Source organism: Micropterus salmoides, unplaced genomic scaffold, assembly GCF_014851395.1.
Source record: "Micropterus salmoides isolate LMB-PRFRI ecotype aquatic unplaced genomic scaffold, ASM1485139v1 Ms_hic_scaffold_9, whole genome shotgun sequence".
NCBI classification, from domain to species: domain Eukaryota; kingdom Metazoa; phylum Chordata; class Actinopteri; order Centrarchiformes; family Centrarchidae; genus Micropterus; species Micropterus salmoides.
Genome location: NW_024044681.1, coordinates 19,873,475 through 19,891,144, shown reverse-complemented (window position 1 = coordinate 19,891,144; position 17,670 = coordinate 19,873,475). Strand labels below are relative to the sequence as shown.

General features: G+C 41.0%; 1 protein-coding gene across 1 annotated transcript; it reads right to left on the bottom strand.

The window, feature by feature from the left end:
* Positions 1–106: 106 nt before the first annotated feature.
* LOC119895732 (clathrin interactor 1-like) lies at positions 107–17,345 on the bottom strand. Its single transcript, XM_038709026.1, has 12 exons — positions 17,135–17,345; positions 13,430–13,534; positions 13,074–13,170; positions 10,814–10,922; positions 10,428–10,610; positions 9,774–9,942; positions 8,676–8,892; positions 8,510–8,585; positions 8,286–8,363; positions 4,507–4,829; positions 3,965–4,148; positions 107–2,043 (listed from the first exon to the last, which is right to left on the bottom strand). The coding sequence occupies exons 1-12, from the start codon at positions 17,173–17,175 to the stop codon at positions 1,685–1,687; spliced, it is 1,941 nt and encodes a 646-aa protein (XP_038564954.1). The 5' UTR covers positions 17,176–17,345; the 3' UTR covers positions 107–1,684.
* Between the last annotated feature and the right edge of the window lie 325 nt (positions 17,346–17,670).

The following is a 17,670-nucleotide window of genomic DNA, read 5'->3' as shown; positions in this document are numbered from 1 at the left end:
ACAGGACATGACCCCAGTGTTTAGGATCAAATGTAAAATAAATATCATGCAGTAAGACCATAAACACAAACTAGCTTACACTTAGAAAAAAGGAAGAAACTGAATCTTTAATGTTATAATTTAATTTAATGTCAAATGAAGTACAGAAAAAGTACAACCAAATGAAACAAGCTGTACTGAAATAAAGAAACAAAAACATGATTTGTGTCAACTAAATTATGGTATTAGTAGCTCACCCATATGAACACAAGCTTACAACTAATTAAAATAAAATATTAAACTAATAGCTATGAAATAATCCTTCTGAGAGTAACAAAATAAAGATTTGGTCATTTGGAGTGCAGTGTCTCAAAAAATGAGAAGAGGCTCTGCTTAGCTGTGTTTGCACATCAAACAGAAAACTACACACACACACACACACACACACACACACACTCTTCGAGACCCCGAAAACCCTTTAGATTTGTCTCATCTAGCCATAGAAATAATGTATTGAAACTCAGCTAATGAAAACATTCCTCCAATTTATCTAATCCATGTCAAATGTAAGAAGTGGTTATTAATACAAGGTTTGAGAGATGCACAGATGAGACCCTTGCACCAAGAGACAAAGTGAGCCGCAGGGTGAAAAATGTTTGCTGGCAAAAATACTTGGAATTAAAGGTACATTGCTGGGTTGTCCCACAAAACTGCTTTGAACATGACAGAAATTTAGAGGACGGTGTTCTTGTAGATGGTGACCATCATTTACCCTCTTCTCCCAAAGTCAGTAGGAAAATAATATATATAATACTATAAAACACAATAGTCTTTACCTCTGTCCAGAACATAACAGATCTATTTGGGTCAGAAAGCAATGCTTATATGAAGTCAAGTGTCCTACAAAAGCATGTCTAAGATAAATATCAGTGAATGAAATACTGACTGAATGAGTTACTGTGAACTGGTACCGCCCTAATAAAAGGAGGAGATGGGAGACAAAGAGGATGTAATATGCAATTCATCCACCCTAATATGGCTCAAGAGTTAAGTACACCGTTATCTCAACACATACACCCACCCTGCCCTCTGCTGGAGGAGGAGGGGATGGACTCAGCATACTCCAGATACTGTGACTGTTATTCTATATTATTTGCACAAGCAGTGAGAGAAAGTAATAGAGTCAGCCCCTGGCAATAATGTATTGGCTTAAATTTTATGACTGATGGTTGAAATGATATAAAACATGATATCTCAGGCTACAATGCAGAATTGAGACAGCAATGCCATTTTCATTTGTGTCAACCCTACTGATTGAATTCTTTGTGCAGTCACAGAGAAAAACTTTTTGCAGTGATTTTTCTTTACAATTGAGGGGGCGATACTGTAGTTCATATAGAAAACAGGTTCCTTCCCCCACAGGAGAGGAACGACTACAGGCTGTGGGTTTACACCTTCCCTGCTCTTCAGGTGTCCTCTGTGACGTAATTTCACACATCAGATTACCAATAGGCCGCTGGCGGGCACTCTCTCCGACCTCCAAGATTGTGGCGAACGATCACTGGTGCCAGCTCACCAAAGAAAACAAACACAAACATGCAAGGAAGTCTTCAAGTACAGCAGTCCTTCTGTAGTTCTCTCCCATAATGTCAGACATGCACACTCACACTCGCACCCACACACGCACACACACATTTGCACTCCTTCATTTCCCAAAACTGCCAAAGTTAGCGAAGGCATCTTGTTTGGGTGGAACCACGGCCGGGGTGATGGAGTGTGCAAGGCCCATCCCTACTCCTGGCACTCCCATGCCAGCCATTCCACTCATCATCACCGGAGCGGCCATGCCCATATTCATGCTCATGTTCATTCCCATCATGCCTTGGTTTACTGGAATCCCCCCCATCCCCATGGTACCCGTGGTCATTGAAGGGGGCATACCCATCGCCATGGCATTGCCTGCCATCATGGGAATGGCTGGTGGTCTAATAGGTGTCACGTGGGGTGGGGAGCTGAGGTTCATTCCTCCAAAGTTCTGGGCCAACAAGTTGACGGGAGGCACGCCTGCACAGACACATATGGGCAGGGAGGAGTTAATATACTCTGTTTTACCACTGGGGTTATAACAACTTATTTATTTTTATTAAATAATAATAATAAACATTATTTGTATAGCACATTTCATAGAAGAAATACAGCTCAAAGTGAATATAAAAACAGGGATTGAATGCCATAATTCATGTAAAACAATAATAAAACACCAACTACATTTCTTTAATATTCTATTTATAAGTAATGGTTCCATAGCTTTGGGGCTGCATCCCTGATTTACTTGCAGCTGTCTCTGGGAACCTCAAATAAACCAGCAGCAGGTGTTCGCAGTGTTCTTGAATGTAAAAAGTGAACATGGGAACTGTGTAGCTTGGTTCTTGCCCATTAGGGCTCTGTATATAAGGAGGAGGACCTTAAAATCAATTCTAAACTGATCAGTAAGTGTAAAATAATTGCACCATCTTGTCTAATGTAATCTATTGCATGACATAAGTATTTGATCACAGACCTGTTAGTTCTTCTTTAAGAAGCCCTCCTGTTCTCGACTCATTACCTGTATTAACTGCACCTGTTTGAACTCATTACCTGTATAAAAGACACCTGTCCACACACTCAATCAAACAGACTCCAACCTCTCCACAATGGCCAAGACCAGAGAGCTGTGTAAGGACATCAGGGATAAAAAGCTTTGTGAGAAGGCAACAACTGTTGGCGCAATCATTAGAAAATGGAAGAAGTTCAAGATGACGGTCAGTCTCCCACGGTCTGGGGCTCCATGCAAGATCTCACCTCGTGGGGCATCAATGATCATGAGGAAGGTGAGGGATCAGCCCAGAACTACACAGCAAGACCTGGTCAATGACCTGAAGAGAGCTGGGACCACAGTCTCAAAGAAAACCATTAGTAACACACTACACCGTCATGGATTAAAATCCTGCAGCGCACGCAAGGTCCCCCTGCTCAAGCCAGCGCATGTCCAGGCCCGTCTGAAGTTTGCCAATGACCATCTGGATGATCCAGAGGAGGACTGTGAGAAGGTCGTGTGGTCTGATGAGACAAAAATAGAGCTTTATGGTCTAAACTCCACTCATCGTATTTGGAGGAAGGAGGATGATGAGTACAACCTCAAGAACACCATCCTAACTGTGAAGCATGTAGGTGGAAACATTATTCTTTGGGGATGCTTTTCTGCAAAGGGGACAGGACGACTGCACCGTATTGAGGGGAGGATGGATGGGGCCATGTATCGCGAGATCTTGGCCAACAACCTCCTTCCCTCAGTAAGAGCACTGAAGATGGGTCGTGGCTGAGTCTTCCAGCATGACAACGACCCGAAAAACACAGCCAGGGCAACTAAGGAGTGGCTCCGCAAGAAGCATCTCAAGGTCCTGGAGTGGCCTAGACAGTCTCCAGACCTGAACCCAATAGAAAATCTTTAGAGAGAGCTGAAAGTCCATATTGCCCAGCGACAGCCCCGAAACCTGAAGGATCTTGAGAAGGTCTGTATGGAGGAGTGGGCCAAAATCCCTGCTGCAGTGTGTGCAAACCTGGTCAAGAACTACAGGAAATGTATGATCTCTGTAATTGCAAACAAAGGTTTCTGTACCAAATATTAAGTTCTGCTTTTCTGATTTATCAAATACTTATGTCATGCAATAAAATGCAAATTAATTATTTTAAAATCATACAATGTGATTTTTCTGGATTTTTATTTTAGATTCCATCTCACAGTTGAAATGCACCTATGATAAAAATGACAGACCTCTACATGCTTTGTAAGTAGGAAAACCTGCAAAATCAGCAGTGTATCAAATACTTTTTCTCCCCACTGTATATAACAATAATTACTAATGTAAACCAAGACCTGCAGGTACCCTGCATAGTTCTTTTTTCTTTTTCCATGTAAAATGCAAAAAACAATTGAACATGATACCTGTCTGCTGGATGATATTGTTGAGTGTGGGCGGTGTCTTAGTGGGGTTGAGGCCCGCTGACAGGAAGTCCAGACTGATGTTAACGGAGGGGTCAGACCAGGTCGACCCTAATGATCCTTGACCTCCAACGCCAACCTTCTGCTGTTGACCTATAGGCTGCTGAGATGTCATGCCTCCCAAGCTCTGAAATAAATTACAAATACTTTACACTTAAATACACAAAGAATATAGTTTGACATCAAATACATATACAAGTGTCTCTTGGCATATTCTAAAAGGTTTACCAAGAATTAAAAACTGAAAGCAGTTAAAAGCCTCAACACTTTTAGATTGTAACTCTTTAAGGGTGCACTGACATACATTTTTAAATGTTTGTCACCACCTTTGACATTTTTATTCCACTACTAATTTAGACTAATACATACTGGAAGCTTCTAGATTATTGGGGAATTAATTTCAATGCAATTCGTTATTTTCAACATTTTTATTTTCTCAAGGTTTTAGATAAACTAGGGCTTCCTGTGATGTGTACCAAACCTACCTGTTGAGAGCGAGAAACGGGCATGGTGGGCATTGTAACCGATGCTCCTGGCGTTGCCCCTCCCAGAGAGAAAGTCATGCTCTGTGAGGCGCTCAGTGTTGTATGTGGATTGGTTAGCTGATGGTTAACTCCACCCATCAGGTCAAAGAGCTCGGCAGACGGTGGGACGGGGGTGGGATTAGAGGGTGGCGCTGTTGGTGAGTGGACACTGCCAAACAGGTCAGTGATGGGCTGGGAGGGAGCAGAGCTAGACGAAGCAGGTGGATTGGCTGGGAAGGCATTCCAGTCTCCAAATTCTCCATTTCCATTGGATGATGCAGCAGCTGGCCACGAGAGAGTAGTGATTTGTTCAGTTGTGATTGTAACATTCATCTTGGAGTTTGACAGGAACTGCCTCACTCCTTCACTGTGCCCTAAAATTACATTCATTTCCTAAAAATCCACAGTGAAAAAATCTAAATACACAAAATACAACGCACAAGAAAAGTATGAAGTATACAACATTTTTTGTCATGGTGGACCTCACCTGAACTTGTTCTAAGAGAGTATATTTCACCCCTGAAGACTTCTGTCACACCTGTTTGGTTTTGTTAAAATGAAGGCTGGTGAGTAGAGTCAATCGAACCCTGGTGCAGACCAAACAACCAGACCAATCCCGCTTGAAAAAGAAGGTACTGGACTCTGGTAGGGTTTGTGGTGATATTCTGATTGTAGATATGCGATTTAAGCATACTGCCCAATTCTTAACTACCATTAAAACCATCTGCTGATCGTTAACTGTCCAGGAAGCAATCTTATAAATGATCTTGTGAAGGAAATTCTAGTGAGCTGGTCAACACTTAATGAAGAAGATTTCAGGAAACTTAGGATGTATTTAACTGCAGTATTTATTAAAACTCAGCTGAGGAGAAAATGGCAACAACAGAACAGAGTGATAACACAGTTTTGTGCCAAACCAAATCTGAAGATCCCTTTTTGGTCCACAATATACTTACTTTACCGACCATATAATGTCTACGAAGTCAAGGTCATTCTCTACTGGCCTGACTATGTGTCTTATCTTATTGGATGTTGAACTCAAAACCTTACCTAAGTCACGTTGGAATTAGGAGATCAGATGCATTACATTCTCAGAAGAGGCTGTCTGTAAACATCTAAGACTCTAGGCAACAACTTATTCCTGTCTAATCAGCTGTAGTCATGCACCCATGGTGGAGACTTTTTACTCACCTAGGTCTTCTTAGGAAAATTCCTTCACAGATCTGTATAATGGATTTATTTATGTAAAAATCACTTGGTAACCATGGTAACACAAATGCATATCAGCCGAGATTTTCTCTGATCGTTCTGACACTCAAAAGCAGTTAAAATGGTGGTCAGCTGTGTTTGTATCTGTACTTTGGCAGTTCATTAAGACCATTATAAAGGGTGACATCCCACAGTTACACCTCCCAGAATAATGCTGTACAATGTAGGGATGTCACATAACAGATACTTCGGTACCAAGTTCTAAAAACATGTCGGTACTCTTGTTAGGTACCGAAGGTCCAACATGTGGAACACCTGTGAGATTGTAAAAAAAGTTAATAAAATTAAGCAATTAATTGACTAAATTAAATAAGCAGAGTGCAAGGTTGCTATTTCAATGGCTTGCTCATTTGTGAATATACTGACATCAAATCACTTCTCATCTGTTCTGGACATCCTTGCACAACTTTCACAGCAGTTATTTGTTCTTTGTAATGCTCAAAGTTTTTACAGAAAGAGTTTATGTTGAAGTACATGGGATTTATTGTGTTGTTTTTATTTTTTACTGTGGTATCGAGAATCAAGGAATGTTACTGGTATCAGTATCGACTGCTAAATTTCTGGTATCGTGATATCCCTAGTACGACAGGCCTTTAGTGACTGTAATCGTCATTGTTCACACACGGTCTATTTGCAGTCTAATAGTACTAATAATGCTTACAATCAGTTATTTCTTTGTGAGCTCTTTGAGAATATGATGGAGAGAGAGGACAATAATATGCACATAAGAAACGATAAAGTGCAGTTTAACTTGCTGTCAGTCAGCGGAATGTGATTACCCCATACAGGTCTTGGTGATGTGGTGATGATATAGAATGAAACTGTCCAATTAGTGAGGTTGTACCAGGTTGTAACCTCGCCTAAAAATTGAGGCATTCACCAACTTTCTCAGTTGCCTATAACAGCCTGTTTAGGCCTACTGTTTTCTATGTGAAGGACTCGTCGGATTTCCTGCGAAAATCCATCGTCTTAAACAGGCTGTGATGTTTATGTGCGCAACATTACTGCAAAACATGTGAAACAGTGTGATTTTGTGTTTTAGTTGGTTCAAACTAGATGTTAGCTTGCCTGCAAACGCCGACCAGTTGTTAACTACCTCACATAGTTGTAACTTATTTTCAGTCACTATGTCAATATGTAAAGCGTATGCTATTGGTTGCCACCTGAAACCTTACTGCTAGAAGCCACTAAAAACCACACAGCCCACCTCTGCATCCTAAAGCTGATTTGTGTAAACTTTAGTAAAACAGATGTAAAATAGAACAAGGGGAACGTGTTGCTCTCAGGAGGAGGAGGCTAAGCAGCACATATTGCCACAATGGCATCGTGGCTCTAGCTCTGGCTAAATCTTTCCACTACAGTGGCTCGATCCACAACCTGGTGGAGGAACTAGTACAAATGAGTGTATTAGTATAATATTATAACATTATATTAAAAGTACATTGTTAATATAATAGTAAACTGTTAGTTTTATATTAATGTTAATTATATGTTGTTATTATATTCATTATAATCATTATAATCTATATTCTATAATAGTATAGTATATAGCTTACCACTACTATAATATTAATTCCAGTTACAACTGTTTCATTTTGTGGTTGTTTTTTATTCATTAACTTTGTGAAAGAAAAATATTCCAGTTAGTCTCTAACTTTAATTTTAAGTAGGCTACTATCAATAATCATAACTATTTAGGCAGAAGGATTAGTTCAACATTTGGAAAGTTTGCTGTTGCACATCAAACTTTTTTTTAACAATCCCACTCCATCCAGGCTGTGATTAATCTGTTCAGTTTATGAAAAGTTGAACGTGTTTTAATAAAAAGGCACAGATGTAGCTAAATAGCCAGCTAACGTTAGACAAACCAATATGCTGCTTATATTCTCCCTGTTGTCTGCTGTCTTACCGCTTCACCTGCTTCATCTTGCTCTTGTTTTTGAGTAACGGGGCTGTTCAAGCGGCCACAGCGCTCAGTCTGACCATGTTTTAAACAATTAACATTGGGGATCCGGCGTGGTGGAAAGTTGCGGTCGGTTGTGCTCGTAAATCAGTTTTCTGTGTCGCACAAATCTATTTTTAGGGGCGTATGAGAGTGAAAGGCTTGCACCGTAGATCCTAGATCCCTGCGCCTAACGTCACACAAAATAATAACTCGCTACGTTCTGCCTGTCTAGTAATTTTGGCTATGCAATATAAATAAATACGTTCACCCACACTTTTACCATACAAACTCATTGGACAAAAAGGATGTTCACATTGACAAAAATATCTACAAAGTTTAATACCCTGTTAAATGGTGATCAAGACTTTTTAATGGCCTTAATTTTCGCAAAATTGATTTATTACCTTTTAAGACTTTTTAAGACCCTGCGGATTTTTTCCCCTTGATCCTGACCAAATAAGCCAAACTACAGGTGTGACAGTACCTTCAGATTAGGAAGAGCTAAGAAAGGCAAGAACAAGTTTACCAGTGGAGGCTGGGAGGCTGGCAGAGGCCGCAGGAGAGGAGAAATCAGCAAAGCCACCGATGAGGTCTGAACTGCCACCTGGATGGATGGACACATTCATACAAAAGAACTCTTTTGTCCCACAAAGACTGCAACGCTTCGTACACCACATACTGAAATTTTAAAACCACCTTCGTAGCCTTCATTGCTTCCTTATCTTTGTGTGTGTAAAAGTTTGTAGTTACCTGTACTCTGATTGGATGAAGGGTCAATAACTAGCAGGTCAGCTAGACTGCTACTGGAAGTCTGCCTGACTGACGACTAAAGACAGAAGCACAGAGACACTGATTAAACATGTACTATTGAAAATGTATCTCACATTTGGAGACATGCGCGTGTTTATGTGCGTACCTTCTCCTCTGGGCTGTTGTCTCCAGTGTAGTGGGCTGCAGCACCCAGGTCCAGAGTCTTGCTGGTTGTTGCTCCACTGCGTTTCCGTGTGGTGGTGGTTGTGGTTTCTGTTGCTTGTGTGATCTGGATGCTCTTCGTCGTGACAGTTTCTTCCTCATCTTTGAACTCAAGGGTTTCCTGCCTTCCGTTTCTCGATGCTCTGTCCTCCTCGTTGTCACTATAGCAATCAGACAAAGAAAGTTTGAGAGGCTGCACTCAGAAGATTTTACTATTCACCGTTTTGTTGCTTTGCAATTATTGTATGTCACGGTCCTTTGTTTTGTAACGGATAATCCAAGACACAATGGTTTATTAAAGATGCTAAACACATGACAGCAAGGCCAAAAACCTTCTGATGTGCAACGAGTGGGGGGTGCTTTGCATTTTGATTCTGAGTTTAAAAAGGTAGCTATCAAAAAAAGGAACCAATGAGCTACTGCAATAACAACACCACAATGCACAACCAAGAAAGCATGTAATAACTTTAGTTTACACCCTCAAACCATTTTAAAATAAGCATTCGTTCAGATGTTTTATAAACACATATAATGTGTGGATGCCCCTGTAGCTCACCTGGTAGAGCACGCACCACATATCAAGACCTTTGCTGCATGTCATCCCGTCTCTCTCCCCTGCCTTTCCTGTCTCTCTCTGAGCTTGTGTTCCTCCAACAAATGCCATCTTGGTCTGCCATCCCCACATACAAAGCGATCTCGGTCCCGGCTGTTCTCATCTGTGACACCACGATGGTAGAATGAGCTACCACATGCCATCAGAGCAAGGGCGTCCCTCTCTAACTTCAAGGAGCTCATCTCTTCCAAGAACAGTCCTCTTAAACACCTTTGACCCCTAACCTCTATCCTCTATCATGCACTTCCTGTGTTCTTATTCTCCTATCTCCTTACAATTTTCTTGTAGTCATTGCACTATTTGGTTAACTCTTACTTCTTCCCTAGGTTTTTACCCCATTGATGCCGTACACACTAATAGAACTCCTCAAATGTAAGTTGCTTTGGATAAAAGCATCTGCCAAATGAGTAAATGTAAATGTATGTCTACCTGAGTCTGTCGGGTGAGTCGTCTGGTTCCTTCTTTCTGAACTTGTTGATTGTGTCGTCGATGGTGCTGCCTATCTTGTCGCTGATCTCTCCGAGCTTCTCGCTAAAGGGGAAAGCTCCTTTGCTCTTATCCCAGTCCTCATCCCACTTATTCCGATCCAGCTCATTAGCTGGAAGAAGAAGACAGAAAAGAACAGAGAGAGAAAAAGAGACTTTGTAAACCAATGGACATACTAGTGGTATAAACCTCACTTTCAGTTGTACAATGTTGTGATCTATTATACATATATAAAAACATATGTCGTTTATAAAAAAATAAAAAACAACATATTTGTATCGATTGACTAAACGATTAATCTACTAGTGGTTTCAGCATTAACTAATATCATCTTATCAACAAAGGACTTGATAATAGCATAACTACTTTAAAATGTATTTATGTTTTATAAATAAATTATAAATAGGTCAACTCTAATGCTCAAATGATAAATCATTTGGCAAAAATCTAATCCATGATTGTTTGGATAATTAATCAATCCCTGAACATTTTAATGAATAATTAATCCTTTAAATCATTTATCAATTTAAGTTATAAGTTATGTCATTTTAATCCACGTGACTCAAGCTGTCAAAGGAGATGCAGTGAATTACTTACTGTTCTTAATGCTTCCTCCTCCTCCTCCACCTCCCATACTGTCAGAAGAAACTCCAATGTATTTATCTTTGTTCTTCTTGGCTTTCTTCCTCTCCTCTCTCAGTCTGTCATCGTCCTGGACGAACTCCACCATCTCCTTCACCTTCTGACGCACATTGATGCCCTGATCCTTTCCATTCTCATCTGGACAGACACATGCACACAAGCACAACACAAACAAACACACACAGAATTAACCCTTTCCATTTTGGACACTCTGATCTTTCTGATATCTTGTGTACAAATTAGATGCTATCTCAAATATACATCAAAATAAAGAAGAATAAGACGAACAAGTTCAATCAACATGGAAAATAGAGGGAGCTTATTTGTATTTAGAGACTCACCAATGAAGTGGTAGTTTTCTAGAGATCGCAGGTCGTAGATGTGTTCTCTGGCACTGGTGACGACTCTTTCAGACCCATTTCTGATCAGATAGGCCAGCAGTAGTAAAGCCTTGCAGAGTAAAATAAAGATAAAGAGACAAAATAAGAGACATGACAAGGGAGTGAAAAAGGGGGGGGTGGGGGCTCAGTGAAAAATATTTCCAAAAAGCCATACTTAGTCAGTTCATCTTTCCTCAACTCTCAAAAGGGAAATTTATTTTTCATGTCCCCTCTCGTAAACTCTGCCGAACTGCTCTTTAAAAAAAAAAAATCCAAACTCATTCTTCCTAGGCTCTTGCATAATTTATAACCTTTGCAAATCAGTCTTATGAGTCTGTGTGCAGGATACAAGAATGTAGTCGAGATGTAGTGCTCTGATATTTGCACTATATACACAGTGGGGCCAAAAAGTATTTAGTCAGCCACTGATTGTGCAAGTTCTCCTACTTAGAAAGATGAGGTCTGTAATTTACATCATAGGTACACTTAAACTAAGAGACAAAAGGAGTAAAAAAAAAAGGAAAATCCAGGAAATCACATTGTAGGATTTTTAAAGAATTTATTTGTAAATTATGGTGGAAAATAAGTATTTAGTCAATAACAGAAGTTCAACTCAATACTTTGCAACATAACCTTTGTTGGCAATGACAGAGGTCAAACGTTTCCTGTAAGTCTTCCCCAGGTTTGCACACACTGTAGCTGGTATTTTGGCCCATTCCTCTATGCAGATCTCTAGAGCAGTGATGTTTTGGGGCTGTCGCTGGGCAACACGGACTTTCAACTCCCTCCACAGATCTTCTATGGGGTTGAGGTCTGGAGAATGGCTAGGCCACTCCAGGACCTTGAGATGCTTCTTACGGAGCCACTCCTTCGTTGCCCGAATGGTGTGTTTGGGATCATTGTCATGCTGGAAGACCCAGCCACGTTCCATCTTCAAGGCTTTCACTGATTGAAGGAGGTTTTGGCTTAAAATCTCACGATATATGGCCCTGTTAATTTTTCCCTTAACACGGATCGGTTTTCCTGTCCCCTTTGCAGAAAAACAGCCCAAAAGCATGAGGTTTCCTCCCTCATGCTTCACAGTAGGTGTGGTGTTCTTGGGATGCAACTCTGCATTCTTCTTCCTCCAAACACAATAAGTTGAGTTTTTACCAAAAAGTTCTATTTTGGTTTCATCTGACCACATGATATTCTTCCAATCCTCTTCTGGATCATCCATATGCTCTCTGGCAAACTTCAGACGGGCCTGGACATGTACTGGCTTAAGCAGGGGGACACGCCTGGCACTGCAGGATTTGAGTCCCTCTTGGCGTAGTGTGTTACTGATGGTAGCCTTTGTTACTTTGGTCCCAGCTCTCTGCAGGTCATTCATCAGGTCCCTCCGTGTAGTTCTGGGATTTTTGCTCACCGTTCTCATGATCATTTTGACCCCACAGGATGAGATCTTGCGTGGAGCCCCAGCTCGAGGGAGATTATCAATGGTCTTGTATGTCTTCCATTTTCTTACAATTGCTCCCACAGTTGATTTATTCACACCAACCTGCTTGCCTATTGTAGATTCACTCTTCCCAGCCTGGTGCAGGTCTACAATTTTCTTCCTGGTGTCCTTTGACAGCTCTTTGGTCTTTGCCATGGTTGAGTTTGGAGTCTGACTGTTTAAAGCTGTGGACAGGTATCTTTTATATAGATAACGAGTTCAAACAGGTGCCGTTAATCCAGGTAACGAGTGGAGGACAGAAGAGCTTCTTAAAGAAGAAGTTACAGGTCTGTGAGAGCCAGAAATCTTGCTTGTTTGTGGGTGACCAAATACTTATTTTCCACCATAATTTACAAATAAATTCTTTAAAAATCCTACAATGTGATATCCTGGATTTTTTTTCCTCATTTTGTCTCTCATAGTTGAAGTGTACCTATGATGAAAATGACAGACCTCTCTCATCTTTTTCAGTAGGACAACTTGCACAATCATTGGCTGACTAAATACTTTTTGGCCCCACTGTACACAAGATTCAGGAAGGATTAAGGAAGGAACAAGAAACCGCTTCAGTACAGCAGTGAATCAAACAGAAACACTGCTCCTTCTGAAATCACTGCACCTCACGTGCAATCACAAAGAAGCTTTAATGAATCCTGAGAAAACAATAGAGAACTGAGCTGCACAGCACAACACAAATACAACACAGTCACCGCTGGGAAACAACCCACCAGAGTGTAACCATACCTTGTAGACTCGTCTCCAGTTCTTCTTGTTGTCTTTCAGCATCCTGGTCCACAGCATGTTCATCACCTCTGGGAACTGCTCATACATAAAGGTAGATCTACACACACACACACACAATGAAAAATATTATAGCGCTGGGAAACCCTATGCAAGTAACCAAAGCAGGATCAGGCCAAGTGAACAGAGCCTGTGGAGAATTAGCCTTACATTCTAACAGAAATCGTATTTATCCTTAATAAAGACCTTGAACACAATGTTAATGTGTGTGTTATGACCTAATACAGTCTTTCAGCTGCCTTAGTGATGATGTGCATGTGTTAACTTGCACATACAGAAACCGGGTGTGTTGCGCTTACTTGGCTATTTCCCCCATCAGTTGTCCGGAGGGTCCCCAGGGGTCATCATTGGTAGCCTCTCTCACTTTGGACTCGATTTCGGAGTAGTTCATCACCACATTGGTGCTGTTGGCACAAACATATATTTTCTTCATAAATTACACTAATAAAGCACTCGAGACATGTAAAAGGTGACACCCTGTGGCTTTCCCTTCTTGTATTTCTGTTCACTTATTGTGAACACAGGGCCAATTATTGTCAACCTTTCGGTCAGTCAGCCTTGAAGCAAATGTTGTGTGCTGATTCTCTTCACACTCCACTCATCACACTTTCAGTGGTCAGGCATAGCCAAATACAAACAACTGAAGCACACACATTGACATGTTTACACAGAAGAACACCTAGATCCATGTGAATATAGTGAGATCAACAATTAAATGACAAACGACGTCTCGAGCTACCAGAGCACCAGACATAAGATGATCTTTTATTGATCCCTCAGAGGGAAAACACATACGGGAGCCAGAACTGTTGTACATCAACTGATGTGTGAAGTGCAATACTGTCTCAAGCAAAGTGTCATAGCAGTGGGATTAGTAGCAGCAAAGTCGTCAGCAGATTGTTGTATACATAAGAGTAATATGATACAGTCAGCTCTAATAATGTACAGTCAATAATTATGTATTTCATTGTACTTCTACACACCCAGATGTCTAGCTAATGCTTTTAATTTTTGATTGTACAGTGTACTTTTAACTGCCCTACTGCTATGCAGCACAATCAAACTGAGAATAACTGTGAAAAATAGAATTATCACAACAAATAGCTTTATTCATGCATGTCATACACACAACACACAATGAAATGGTGCAAGACACTGGAATCTGTGTTCACTGAATAATGAATGACAGCTTTCTAAAAGCCCGTGTCCTGTCCGCTGTACTTCAGAGGACAGGTATGCAGGTGTGTGCGCACACACACACATATAGAAGCATGGTGTGTAAGAAAATCTTCAGTCAGTGTGTGCATGGAGGTGAGCAGGGTGTGTTTTTCCATCTGTCTGTGTGTGTGCACAACACAGCCAAAAGCAAACTTCTCCATAATGTCTGCTACCTGCCATCTTTGTTTTTGTGGGCTCACCTGCTGCTCTGTTTGTTTTCCTGTGTGTGTGTTGCATCTTGTGTTAGGCATGGCTTGCTTGACAGACCCCTTGCTAAAAACGCAGCCAATGCACTGCAACTTGAAACAAACCTCTCCTCCCTACCGCAACTTTCTTATCTACTGTTCCTTCAGCCAGCCATTCCTCTCTCCTTCTTCAACCTTTTTCCCCCCCACAAATGTCTGTCTACTTCACTTAATTTTCTATCGTGTTTCATCTGCCAATTTTCAATCCCATCATCACTACTTTATTCCACAGCAGTTGCTCTCTTTTCCTACCCTTCCTCTCCCCCTCTTTCTCCTCAGAGCTCTTCTACCTCCCAGCTAAAGGAAAATAAGTGGCACCTGTACATTTCAGGAGCTGCCTTTGACTGTGCTGCTGTCAGCAGATAGTGAGCTCCACAATAGTGTGACTTTTAATCTGCAGGAAAAGCATAACCGTCGCTGCCAGCTCTGTTGAAGGAGATCAATAATAGAGGGTTTTCATCTTGCCCAGCCAGCCACAACCAACAGCTGATGGGAGCTGCTCTTGTGGAGGTCTCTATATGTGCTACCTTGATATATTCCCTCCTTTCTTAGATATCTTCTCTCTTCTTTCTGTTTCTTCAATCTACTTTCCCCTTTTCGCATTTTTGATATAATTGGTCCTTTAAAGGACGGAGCCAAACAGAGAACACAGTGTCGCAAACTGTCAGCAGACAGTGAAAGTGAAATATTAAATATTTGTTTATAGGATTTAACTGTAAACGTGGAAAATAAAGATGTAACATGGGAAAAACTAAACAAACACTCTTGGAAGACTTGTTGGCCATACATTATCACCATGATCGATATTTAAAAAGGTATCCAGGGCAAAACGTATGTAAGATTTCTTCAGCCTCCCTAAAAATAAAGAAATAAAAATAAACATTTAACGGTTGTTTGGCAAAATGCAAGAGCACATTAACTGCTGAAACCTTCAACTTTGAATTACCTGCCCCATGTACAAAAACGCAATAAAAGATCAAGATAGTTTGAAAGCTGGGCTTGACATTAGCACCCACCCACCAAATAAGGGTAGAATAGCCAGTTGCGTGTAACACAGTCACGCTTACTAGCCACTCTGGCTGTGGGTGGCATTCATAGGGCATAGGAGCAACAGCATGGCACACTGTAAACTTTACAAACTAAGTCTCAAAATGACTACAAACCACCAAAGTTAGTTAGTGCAACTAAAGGAAAAGGGTGATAGAAACAGAGAGCAGTGTTGTTACTACAACAAAAAAAACCCATTCTTCTGCAGTCAGTGGAGGCACTTTAGCAACTCATGTGCTGTTAAGCTAAACACACTTTTCTCTGGTGTTAGGATAATCGCATTAAACAAAAGCGATGCACTGATCTGTAACACTACACTCACTATCAGTCAAATACTGCACAAAGCACTGGATTATATATCAGGGAAAAAAAAACAAAGCATGCCATATAAACTAGTTATTATCAGTTTAGGTGTTATTTGAGACAGAAAAAAGATTCTTACTGGTAATATATAATATATATATATATATGTATATATAAAAAATGTTATTGCAGATTCAAGGCTGTGGTATTAAAAATGAAAGCCATTCCCACATGAAACTGACTGTCAGAGATCAGTTTCAGTGTTTAAGAGGAGTATTTAAAAGGTTGACCTGTGACAGCAGATGCACCACTGACAGACCAGTATTTCAAAAATAATTTTTTTGGTCCCTATAGAGAGCACTACAAAGAGTATTATTTTTTACTCAGCAAAGTCATTCATATACAGCCTCTTGGACTTGTTCTTCCACCTCCTTGGTTACAATAAAATTAATATATACATATATACAACAACAGATATCAGAAAGACACACACCACAAAGTTGCACGTGTAGTCCAGTGTTCAGACAAACAACACGATGCTGCAATACCTGCATTAGCTAACGTTACAACAGTATGATCTGTTTGGCTAACAAGCTCTGTTGTCCGCCGGGGACCATGGCCTCGCTGGACACATTGGGAATTGGCAGGACGTTTACTCATCCATACACAATTATCTCTCGACACCTAGCTTGCCACCATACTAGTTCAACATTTCTAGTCTTGAAATAATGTTAAGTGAACGTTAGTGGAGTAAGCGGGCATCACCATTGTGGGACAGGGCGTGATTCTGCAGCAGCACTTTCACAAACAGTGGGCTTAGCGATGCTAGCGGAATTAGCTAACTGGATAGCTTTGGTTCTGGATCGAAAATAAATGAATTAGCATTTTGTAATATTGTTTTTTTCTCCCTGGCTTTTACAAACCAGTGAGGAAATGGAACAGTGGGAGATACCATTGTAAAATACGCATCTCTATTTATGCCACAGGGATGAGACTGGCAACTAGCCAGCTAGTCGGAGCTAACAGCTGAGGGGGCTATCACCGTGACGTCACGGCCTGTATCCTCTCCCATGTCAGCGATAAAGGCTGCTGATGCTGCCCGGCTAAGCCGCCTTGCTAGCCGGATAGCTTAGAAGCCACTTAGCGGTTTAGGTCGCGCAAACAGATCCACCTGCGCCTCCCGGTACTCACGCTTTGTCCACCAGCTCTCTGACTTTCCACATGTTCAGCATCTCCGCACGCAACTGCGGGCTCGCCGCCTCGATACTACGCCGCCCCCGTGTCTCTACGCCCCGCAAGACAGAGGTGGTATCCGGTCACCGACGACAATTCCCCTTCAACTCCTCGATGAGCTCCGGTAGTACAACGGCCGCTGCAGTTAACGGACCGGCCCCAGTTGCTACGGAAACGTCGTTCTCCTCTACGTCATGTTGAGCTGACGTCACATGCGTATTTACGTATTTACCACAGTCTGTTGTATTAATGAATCTTTGTGAACGAGGGAGATATAAAGTAATATAGAGCCTATATATTAATATATTTTTATTAAGTAATTTGCTAATTATTAAAGAGGTTTTAATAGCTTTTTTGTTTGATGATAATTTAGAGACTGAGTAAAAGAGATATTGTAATTCAATACAGAACAGATAGAAAGAAGGAGTGTTTTGAAGTGTTCTAGCCTTTACCAACAAGACATAATAGTTTTACAGAGTTATCAATGGGTTGTG